Source organism: Copidosoma floridanum, unplaced genomic scaffold, assembly GCF_036245765.1.
Source record: "Copidosoma floridanum isolate Cflo_tuat_1 unplaced genomic scaffold, Cflo_Japanese_pri ptg000024l, whole genome shotgun sequence".
In the NCBI taxonomy this organism is placed as follows: domain Eukaryota; kingdom Metazoa; phylum Arthropoda; class Insecta; order Hymenoptera; family Encyrtidae; genus Copidosoma; species Copidosoma floridanum.
This window is the reverse complement of record NW_028321901.1, coordinates 12,006,715-12,018,896: the sequence shown is the minus strand read 5'-3', so window position 1 is coordinate 12,018,896 and position 12,182 is coordinate 12,006,715. Positions and strand designations below refer to the sequence as shown.

General features: G+C 35.4%; 2 protein-coding genes across 4 annotated transcripts in view; one reads left to right on the top strand and one right to left on the bottom strand.

Annotated features, from left to right (window-relative positions):
- Window positions 1–12,182, top strand: part of SNF4Agamma (SNF4/AMP-activated protein kinase gamma subunit) — a 763,121-nt gene that overhangs the window by 298,200 nt on the left and 452,739 nt on the right. The gene's annotated exons all lie outside the window — the stretch shown is intronic.
- Window positions 3,036–4,163, bottom strand: LOC106636409 (uncharacterized). Its single transcript, XM_089595080.1, has 5 exons — window positions 3,943–4,163; window positions 3,663–3,869; window positions 3,509–3,592; window positions 3,174–3,444; window positions 3,036–3,065 (listed from the first exon to the last, which is right to left on the bottom strand). Exons 2-5 carry the CDS (start codon window positions 3,716–3,718, stop codon window positions 3,036–3,038), a joined length of 441 nt encoding a protein of 146 aa, XP_089451206.1. The 5' UTR covers window positions 3,719–3,869; window positions 3,943–4,163.

Below are 12,182 nucleotides of genomic sequence, written 5' to 3'. Positions count from 1 at the left end.
AATTCATTTATGTCAACAAAATAAACATATCATATTTCTCAAATTACCCCAATGCCTAGATGATAAATGATTTCTAAATAATTTAAAAGAATAATTAAAAATTAAAGTTTTGTATAATTTATTAATGTACACTACTGACCAGAAAACAATGTAATTTTATTATTTTTCATTCTGATTCTTTTCATTTCATCCTTGTATCGTGAGCACTCGTGGTGGATACGTAAATTGAAGAATTCATTTAATATAATCTTAATAAGTTGTGTTCTATGATCAAACATTGCTAGCTGATCATATATGTGATCATCATTAAAAAGTGTTCTTGGCAGTTGTCTGAAACATTTACTAATCAGAAAATCTATGATCTTTTTTTCTGTAAACAGATTATTCTTATACATTCTTAGAACCCTTTCTGCTGTCTTACAGATAGTTACAACACTTTTTGACGGAAAAATCAGGCCACCCCTATCTGTACACTGAATTAAAGGAGAATAAAATTCAGTTGTTTGTAATTTAAGTTTACAAGTAGTGCAATCAATTTTTGACCGAACATTTTTTACAACAAATCCCGAGATGTATTCCACAACATCATTGACATAATCAGAAATGTACCATGGTGCAGACTTCGTATAATCATGGTCAGTGAATATTTCAAAAATTTGATGTTCTTTACTTCTGTCAGCACTTTCAGATTTATTTTGACCTTTGACTTCACTGGGATCTATCTTTAATAAAAGTGTGTCATCTTGTGGTATGCAGTTTGAGTTAAAAGATGTAGACATGTTTACATGTAAGAGAAGCTTTTTATACGCAGACTTGAATTGTTTGGCTGTTGGATTGTTGTTCCATCCGTTCATTCGACGTATATATTCAAAAAAAGTTTCCAAGTGGTCTTGTGACAATTTATAAGTGAGAAGAAAATTTATTTTTTCTTCTGCTATCAACTGCTCTGCAAATTTACAAACATTCTTCAAATCAATTATTAATCCAATGAATCCTGTGCGACGCTTTGATTGTAAAACAGGCACACCAGCAATTTTCAAAGTACTTATGTAGTCTATGTAAAGTGTAACCTTATACTTCAATTCATTTAAATTTGTCTTACTGATTGGAAGTTTTGACTCTGATTTTGCATAAATATTTTTAGAATTAAGTACATCAAATATGTCATTAACAAATTTACATAGTTTAGCAGTTCCACGAGAATTTTGAAAATCTTGCAACTTTAAGTGATCTTGCAAATAAGTTAAAGCACTTGCAACGCAATTACTGAAAGTTTGGGCAGCCAAATTAACTTTCATTTTTTCATCTTGATAGTTTATGTGTCTTCTGCGGACTTTTGTTGCCAAATGTAATCCCTCGGACTCTTGCAATTTAACTAGATTTACAATATGATCCCATTTGATAGTATTCCCATCTTTATCTTCAAATTGTCCATAACTACCTAGAGCATTTCTTATTAGTTTGATCATATGACAAGCGTCAAACAAAACATATACCGGTTTTTTCGTACATGGATGCTGAAAAAAAGGTCTCAACCCGTCAAATTCTGACGATTTTAACTTTGACCCTAATTTTTCAGCCATAGAAATGTTTGTACTAGCTCCATCAAAGGCAATAGAAACGACGTCTATACCTTTTTCATGAGTCGAGATCAAAATGTTTTTGGTAATATAAGCTTTTTCTTGAGCTGATAATGAGTCTATCAAGTAATAAGCCACCGGTTCCTTGAAATTTTCGTTAAGGCACACTAGCATGAAAACCAACACCATTGTTGCGGGCTGAACGTTTTCATCACTATCATTTTTTTCCTGAGTTCCCATATCAACAAGTCCATGATACTCCTGACAACTTCGGTCCCACTCAATATACTTACGAATTGACATTTCATCTAGAGTTAAATTAAAAACCAATCTTTTGTTATTCTCAGCAGCTTTTTTTACTTTTTGAGAAATTTGTTCCAAAATTTCTGTAGAAATTCCGGGTTTAAAATTACAAGAGTGCGTCCAGCGCCTCAAGGTCGAAGGGTGGGGAATGGGCTTTTAAGTGTGAACTTCTCAAATAATTATAGGCGGCCGGGGAATGAAAATGAAGTGACATTGCGAATGTTTTGATCTGTGTAGGGAAAGGATGACTTTTTTTTTTGAAGAACATTGCTCTTAATAACTGTTGAACATTCTCAGGGGTGGTATCCTGCAATAATAATAATAAAAATTCGATGTAACATTTTCTTTATAACAATTGTATGTATTTATTATCTTTTTTATTATACATGTAAACGTATAAAAAATAATGTTACGGTGGAATCAGATATTTTCGGATAAACGTGTATGATATAAGGATAAAGCACGACAACTATTACTAAACCAGAATAAACAGTCTCCACAAGGACAGTCAATGGGACCTTGAACTGATCAGATAACTAACACATTAAATACTTTGCAAAGAAGGTATAAATTGAGTAGGTATAATTTTTTGTATAATATACAAATTATTTGAAAAATCAAAACAATAGTATAAATTATTTTAAAAAATAAATCAATTAGTAAAACAAAGCATGTTTGAAAAAAAGTATAAATCATAAAATAACTTTAAAATCGATGGTCTTCAAAAACTACCCAATAAAATAAGGTTAAGAAAATCATTAAAAATAAAGTAAATATTTTTGGCTTTCCTACACATGGTACAAAATCGCATTTTTTATATTGTTGCAGCAACTGATAACACAGGACCACAAAAAAAATTTCAGCATACAAATGAGCGAAGATATATTCCCAATATAATTTGAGGCAAAGAATCCGAATGTTGTCCAAATTGCTCCATCACATCAAGATTTTTTTCATCTAAAAGTCATGGGGTGTCAAAGCGTATCGATGTGCCACGCATATCGTACCTTACACGGTGACACTATGATATCTAATGTTATTTCATCCTGATTTAAAAAAAAAATCTTGACCTGATGAAGCAATGTGAACAACGAAATCTAATTCAACGCCTTACATTACACAGAGAATATATAAATGTAGATATATATCTGCTTATTTGTGTGCTACAATTTTTTTGTAATCCTGCGTAATTAATTATGAAATACATATAAAAAAATCATACTGTTAAATAAAAAAATTTGTTCAATTTTTTTAGAGCTCCATTAAAAGAAAACTTTCTAATTAACTAACTTGAAGATTTGTCAAATCAGAATCAGATATGAAGTACTTGGACTTCAAATTATTAAGCATATCTTTAAAAGTTTTCATTGTCACGATTTTTCGACGACTTTTTTGCCTCACGCGCCTCGATTCCTGTCTTTTGTAAATTGTATGTCTCACAAATTTAATCCATGCCTCATCTGAAGTGAAATCCTCTCTCTTTAAGTACTCAGTTGTAAAACGAGATGTTTTTACTGCTATTCTGTTACCAACCTTTAGCTCACTATGATCTGATTTCATCCTAAAACAGAAACACATGTAAAAATTGTTTTTTATTTGCACTCTGCATTGTTTTGTAAACAAACCTTTTATTCTGATTAATATTTTGATCTGAAGAATCGCTCTTTCTTTTATTTACATTTAAAGTCACTTCTTTTTTAGAAGCTTCTCTGAAATATAGTGTAATACACTCATAAAAAATGCATATTTCACAAGAGTAATTTTCAAACTACCACATACGTTTCACCATCAAGACTATGATGAGAAATGTCGTCGAGCGTTGACTCAGCAGGCATGCTGACTCCTTCATATGGGTTTTTCGTTTTTCCATCAGTCTGGCTGGCAATACTTGAGAAGTTGTCAAGCGTAGACGCCACAGGGATGATAACTTCTTCATGACTGACAGTTCTAGAATCTACTTGGCTGGTGACACTTACAAAGTTTAAACTGAAATCATTCATAATTTTCATTAAATACATTACAGATGGATCACAACATAAGTGCACTAGTACAAAATTACTTGATTTTCAAACTGGGAGTAGCAGAAGGTCGTTAACGCCTCAAAGTTGTAATTCCATCAGTGTTAAAAAAATCATCTGAAGAGAAATGGTCGCTGCATATTACAGCACCACTGTAGCAAGATTCTCGACCAATACTTTGTAACCATTCTTTTTTCCTTTGTTCATCTTTTGGAATCCTCGAAAATTAAATTTTTATTTTCAGTTGCATCTTATAAAATACCTAATTCTTTAAGTCATCGGAAGACTTCAAATAACTTACTTATGAAAAGATCGGTTGCTATTAGCTGAACTTTGCTCTGCTGCACATACTACACATAATTTTACCATTGTAATAAATAATTAACTTGCTTCCAAAATATTTATAATTAAAACTATCCTGAGAATTGCTCAGCTGTCATGCATCAACCTATATGACCTGCACTGCATCGTCTGCTACTAAGTAAACAAACATCATGCATACATATATATGTTTACATATATATGCAACTGTGCCCCTTCTCCGTCCGTCTGCCTCGGGCCCCCTCTCCCCGAGTGTGCGAGAGAGAAAGACTGACTGCCCTCGTCTTCTCTCTCTTTCTACGCGAGCTTCACTGCCCCGGCTGCTATTAAGCAGTCTATTCTTTATATCTCTATGGTACCACCTCCAACGGTTTGCAGTTTTGTAGCAGTATCGATCACACTTGTCAGATAGCGTGTGAGTAAGAAAGGCACAATATATAGATATAAAAACCATATCATATAATCGTAACTCTATTTATTTACAAATTTTACAATTTACTACTAATACGTAAAATAAGATACAATAAAGGCAGTAAATTCATGAATTAAAAATTAGGTTGAAACCAATTTCGATAATTTTTTTTTTCTCTCTACTTTCTTTTAAAACATCCTTATTTTGTATGTTAAAGTACTGTCTTATTCTCATGCTAGTGTTATAATAGATAGATTTGGATATTGCATCCTCTTTATATAGTTTACAGGGAAACTGAAACTTATTGTGCAAAAGATTTTGAACAACACATTCGTAAACATTGACAAACTGATTATTTATGGCTTCCCTGAAACATTTTTCTATTTTATCAAAGAGTTTGTAAAAAAGAGTATTTGCACGGATGAGTCCTCCCCTATTTTTTAAGTTACTTAATAATGCTTCTGGTTCAACAGAGTTTCCAGAATTACTATTTAAAGTAATTTGACATGGGGTGCATTTTTCAAATTTTTTTCGTAGTTTTCGACAAGCAAAGCCAGTGACGTAATAAGTAATACAACTTATCGTGAACAATAGTGTGAGAAATGTTAGAGTTTGTATTTACACTTTGGTGCACCTTTTACGTAACAACTGTTTTCTCGTCTGCTCTTGCCTTTTCGACACCGATCCTCCTAGTGGTCAACTTTGGTACTGCTACAAAATTGCAACAAACCGCACAAAGCATAGAGGTAGTACTTCGTACCACCTGTCTTATCTTACACCGTGTACAGAACGTACCCAATACTAGTAGCATAACTATGTATAGGAAAACTGTATTTAGTGGTGTTTTTTAACACTAGTAGCACATCTATATATACGGTCCTCGTTTTACATTTCGCCATATGCTGAATCTTTAATAAAACAGCACAAATATTTAAAAAAAAAATGTGCTCACAGCAGACATGTGACTACCTGGATAGGCTGTATAACTTACACCGTGCTCTATGCTTAGCACTTGATTATCTGTAGGCACGGTGTAAAAAATACAGGTAGTCCTACGCAGGAATATTATTTGTGAAATGTTTCTGCTGCTTCTTTTAAGTTCCAATAGATAGCGAATGATAGTTTAATACCATATATAGCTATACTACTAGTGTTCGCGTTAGCAAACATCATTGTGTATAGTTATACTTCTAGTGTTAGCCAAACCACCATACATAGTTACACTGCTAGTGTTAATGAACACCACCATCATCTATAATTTCTTTTTTTTTTATATCATAGTGTTCTACGTCCGGCTCCTTTGATAAGGACACTACTATGGGCTCTTAGCACTTGAGAAAGGGACAAGGAAAGGGATGGGAGGCCTTCCATTACTGTGAGAGGGGTAGGGAGAAATAAGGCAATTATTGCTGCGAGAAGGTCGCTGAAACTCTCCTCGAAGAGCATAGCGTGGTGAAAAGCACATGTGAAATCTCACAGAAGTACTTGCCCTAAAAGTCGCACTGGCCGGGAATCGAACCACGGTCTCCCGCGTGCCGATCTACGATCTAGCCGACTGAGCCACTGCGCGCTCTCACAATCTATAGTTGGACTGCTCAGTCTGCTTGATGTTCGTTTTCTATGTGACATTTGGTGCGAAAAAGCGGAAGTGACACAAAATGTTCACCAAAATGAACAATAGGCAATATAGGCAACATGACAAACTAGGTATATATTTTATACCGTGTCCGCAGCCTGCAGGACGAATAAGTATTTCTCTGCGCTCCTACTGTAGCTCGTCTCCGATTGGCTTTGGAACTTTTCTAACGGAAAGTTCCGAAGTGGTGAGGGTACGCGTAAATCCTCTCAGACAGGATAAAAGGAGATCGTGACATGATAAGAGCTCTGCAAACTCCATAAGCAACTTGCTAATTTCGACTTGAAAAAATGACCCATAAATGTGGAATCGTTAGCAACGTTTGCAACTGCTTTGTAAAAAACTGTCGTATCAATCACTATTACAAAAAAAAAAAATTGATGCTATCGTGCGAGAGACATGAAAAGTATCCTCCTCCACCCTTTGTAGTGTGCCTGCTATCAATATTGGTATTAATCGTTTGCAATTTAATTGTCAATTATGTTAAACAATTGTAAATTGTCAAATTTTTATGTATAGCAGGTAAAATAAATAAATATTTTTGTAGAATGTGTGATTTTGTGTCTCGTCCAGCGATGGGATATAGTTCCGGCCAGATTTGGGAATTCTCTAGGACCCAAACTCTCTGACGTGGAAAATCACTAGATCAAAAAAAAATTAGTACCAAAGGTGACGCGCGAGATTCAAATAAGGTCCAATAACACAAGCATCCATCACCTGATGACCCGGGGCGCTTACTGGCCACTCTTTTAAATAAATAATTATTAATAAATAACACAAGCGCCTATCACCTATTGACCCGGGGCGCCTACTGGCCACTCTTTTAAATAAATAATTATTAATAAATAACACAAGCGCCTATCACCTAATGACCCGGGGCGCTTACTGTCCACTCTGTTAAATAAATAATTATTAATAACACAAGCGCTTATCACCTAAATACCCGGGGCGCTTACTGGCAACTCTGTTACATAAATAATTATTAGTAAATAACACAAGCGCCTATCACCTAATGACCCAGGGCGCTTACTGGCCACTCTTTTAAATAAACAATTATTAATAAATAACACAAGCGCCTATCACCTGATGACCCGGGGCGCTTACTGGCCACTCTTTTTAATAAACAATTATTAATAAATAACACAAGCGCCTATCACCTGATGACCCGGGGTGCTTACTGGCCACTCTTTTAAATAAATAATTATTAATAACACAAGCGCCTATCACCTAATGACCCGGGGCGCTTACTGGCCACTCTTTTAAATAAACAATCATTAATAAATAACATAAGCGCCTATCACCTGATGACCCGGGGCGCTTACTGGCCACTCTTTTAAATAAATAATTATTAATAACACAAGCGCTTATCACCTAAATACCCGGGGTGCTTACTGGCCACTCTGTTAAATAAATAATTATTAATAAATAACACAAGCGCCTATCACCTGATGACCCAGGGCGCTTCCTGGCAAAACTGTTAAATAAATAATTATTAATAACACAAGCGCCTATCACCTAATGACCCGGGGCGCTTACTGGCCACTCTTTTAAATAAACAATTATTAATAAATAACACAAGCGCCTATCACCTGATGACCCGGGGCGCTTACTGGCCACTCTTTTAAATAAATAATTATTAATAACACAAGTGCCTATCACCTAATGACCCGGGGCGCTTACTGGCCACTCTTTTAAATAAACAATCATTAATAAATAACATAAGCTTCTATCACCTGATGACCCGGGGCGCTTACTGGCCACTCTTTTAAATAAATAATTATTAATAACACAAGCGCTTATCACCTAAATACCCGGGGCGCTTACTGGCCACTCTGTTAAATAAATAATTATTAATAAATAACACAAGCGCCTATCACCTGATGACCCAGGGCGCTTCCTGGCAAAACCGTTAAATAAATAATTATTAATAACACAAGCGCCTATCACCTAATGACCCGGGGCGCTTACTGGCCACTCTTTTAAATAAACAATTATTAATAAATAACACAAGCGCCTATCACCTGATGACCCGGGGCGCTTACTGGCCACTCTTTTAAATAAATAATTATTAATAACACAAGCGCTTATCACCTAATGACCCGGGGTGCTTACTGGCCACTCTTTTAAATAAACAATCATTAATAAATAACACAAGCGCCTATCACCTGATGACCCAGGGCGCTTCCTGGCAAAACTGTTAAATAAATAATTATTAATAACACAAGCGCCTATCACCTAATGACCCGGGGCGCTTACTGGCCACTCTTTTAAATAAACAATCATTAATAAATAACATAAGCGCCTATCACCTGATGACCTGGGGCGCTTACCGGCCACTCTTTTAAATAAATAATTATTAATAACACAAGCGCTTATCACCTAAATACCCGGGGCGCTTACTGGCCACTCTGTTAAATAAATAATTATTAATAAATAACACAAGCGCCTATCACCGTATTACCTGGGGCGCTAATTGCAAATCTAGTAAATAAATAATTATTCATAAGTATGTCAAGCACCTTCTTCCTGAGGATCCAGGAAACTTGTTTGCAACACTATTAAATGATAAAAAGTTGATCGATAACATTAATTATATCACAATTTTGATTGCCTATCTAGTACGACAAAGATCTTTTTAATTAGCGCTCTTGTAATTACTTGATAATTTATTATTCAATAGTAGCTAGTAAGCGTCCCGGGTCATTAGGTGATAGGCGCTTGTGTTATTATTAATTGATTATTTAACAGAGTGTCCAGTAAGCGCCCCGGGTCATTGGGTTATAGGCGCTTGTGTTATTTATTAATAATTGTTTATTTAAAAGAGTGGCCAGTAAGCGCCCCGGGTCATCAGGTGATAGGCGCTAGTATTATTTATTAATAATTATTTATTTAAAAGAGTGGCCAGTAAGCGCCCCGGGTCATCAGATGATGGATGCTTGTGTTATTGGACCTTATTTGAATCTCGCGCGTCACCTTCGGTACTAATTTTTTTTTGATCTAGTGATTTCCCACGTCAGAGAGGTTGGGTCCTAGAGAATTCCCAAATCTGGCCGGAACTATATCCCATCGCTGTCGCTGCGTCACAATGATAATTAATACGCATTGCTGCGCATGCGCCGTCTATACAGTTAAGTTCCATAGTTCTATTGATTCGTTACATCAGTGTGGTTCTTGGTCCTTCGTCTAGTTAACCTAGTAGTGATTACCTATTTAGTCAGTTTTTTCTGTGTAAATATTCACGAATTGTATGTTTGGTCACTGAAACAACTAGAATGAACATATTGACATGAAAAACATTTATTGTTTCATGAGTTTCTTGATGTTGATATGCTTTATATTCTGAAAGCTTTTGAAATTCGCAGACAGACATAGTGGTCCGATGGAAGCGTTCCTGATTTGTCAATCAAAATGGATGAGCAACGCCACACCTTGTATTTTTATATCATAGTTATGTAGGTGGTCCCATTGTCCCAATGCCTCCGTTGCCTAAAGTAAATTCATGTGAACATTTTATGTCACTTTCGCTTTCTCGCGCCAAGTGTTAAATAGGAAACGAACACCGAAGAGACGTGGTAGTATAACGATATATAGTAATGTTTGCCAGCACTAGTAATATTAATATAGATGGTAGCGTTGGTCAACACTAGTAGCACAACTATATATGGTTGTGTATATACTTAAGATGGAATCAGTACTCTATAATAAAATTTTTTTTAAATAAGAAAAAACTGTACATGGTTAAGTGTAAATACCTCAAAGTCAGAACGCTTCAATGTATAAGAAAATAAATGTATATTATGGTGTTCGCTATTCGCTATGCGCCCATATCAGGTGGCGCTGTCAAGTGAGAAAAATTGTTTCTCTCTAAGATCGCCAAAATGCATGGAGCCTTATAGAAAATTTTTTTAATAAATTAAAAAAAAGATTATTAAGAGTGAATTGGCCAAATGAATCAGCAATTTAATTGAATATTGTGTTAGTGTACAGTAATAAATTTTCTTTGGTGTTGTCATATGTACTACAAGATTGAAAAAAATAAAAACGTGGATTACGACTGAGCTAACACAACATGTATAAGTGCATTTATATATGCTTGCACTTGTGTAAAGCTTAAAGAATACAAGTAATTCACGGAATTGTAATTTAAATGTGTAAAAGTTAACCTAACCTGTCGTTGGAATTAACGTTTATTGAATGCTGTGTTGTGAGAAATAGATAAATATATGCAGTACTTAAGTTTTTCAATCCCCACACAAGTGCAAGCATGTATATGTACTCATATATGTTGTGTTATAACAATCCCAATCCATGTTTTTGATTGTCTAATCTAGTAGTATACACATGAAAACACCAAACAAAATTCATTACCGTACATTAACCTAACACACGCTTAAATCACTGATTTATTAGGTCAATTTGCTCTCAACAACGTTTTTCTTAAATTTATTAAAAATGCTTCTTATAAAGCACCGTGTATTCCGGCGATCTCATCCAGGAAAAATTTCTCTCATTCGACGGCGCTACCTGACATAGTCGCGTAGCGAACAGTGTTGGGTGAAGAAAATTCCCGCAGTAAAAATTACGGCCAGTAACATGAAAGTTACTGTCACTAACATACCAATCTATATAGTGTTGGAAAAGCGAATGGACAGAGAAGGAGGGGGAATTCCAGAAAATCATAATGAGTGCTTCCAAAAGTGACTGGAAAACATGCGAGAAATAAAGCAAGCGCCAATCACCACACAACCCAGGACGATGACTGGTCGTTTAAATTATTTATAATAAACACAATAATACGACAAGCGCCAATCCCCACACGACCCAAGATGCTTCCTCGTCGCTTTAACTATTTGTAATAAATAAATAATAACATGAGCGCCAATCACCACACAACCAGCGTTGGGTTAAGAAGATTCCCGCAGTGAAAATTACGGTCAGTAACATAAAAGTTACTGTCACTAACATACCAATCTATAGAGTGTTGGAGAAGCGAATAGGCAGAGAAGGAGGGGGAATTTCAGAGGTTCTTACCGGTGCTCCCACATGTGACTGGCAAACATGTGAGAAATAACACAAGTGCCAATCCCCACACAACACAGAGCGTTTACTGGCCGCTTTGTTTATTAATTAAATAAATAAAATAGTACAAGCGCCAATCATCACACAACCCAGAGCGCTTACTGGTCCCTTTATTTATTTAAAATAAATGTAATAATTAGACAAGCGCCAATCCGCACACAACCCGGAGCGCTTACTGGTCCATTCATTTATTTAAAATAAATATAATGATAAGACAAGCGCCAATCCCCACACAACCCGGAGCGCTTACTGGTCCCTTTATTTATTTAAAATAAATATAATGATAAGACAAGCGCCAATCCCGACATAACCTTCAGCGCTTACTGGTCCATTCATTTATTTAAAATAAATATAATGATAAGACAAGCGCCAATCCCCACACAACCCGGAGCACTTACTGGTCCATTCATTTATTTAAAATAAATATAATGACTAGACAAGCGCCAATTCCCACACAACCCGGAGCGCTTACTTGTCCCTTTATTTATTCAAAATAAATTAAATAACACAAGCGCCAATCATTACGCAACCCGGAGCGCTTACTCTTCCCTTTATTTAACTAAAATAAATATAATGACTAGACAAGAATTATTATTTGATGCTTTTGAATGATAAATAATGCGACCAAAAAGGTGCTTGGTAACAGGAAATTGGCGCTTGCCTTATCATTTTATTTATTATAAATTAAGTAAGCGACCAGTAAGTACCCCGGGTCGCCCAGTTATTGGCGCTTGCGTTATTATTATATTTAATGTAAATTTTGTAAGCGACCAGTAAGGGTCCCGGGTTGTGTGGTGATTGGCGCTCATGTTATTATTTATTCATTACAATAG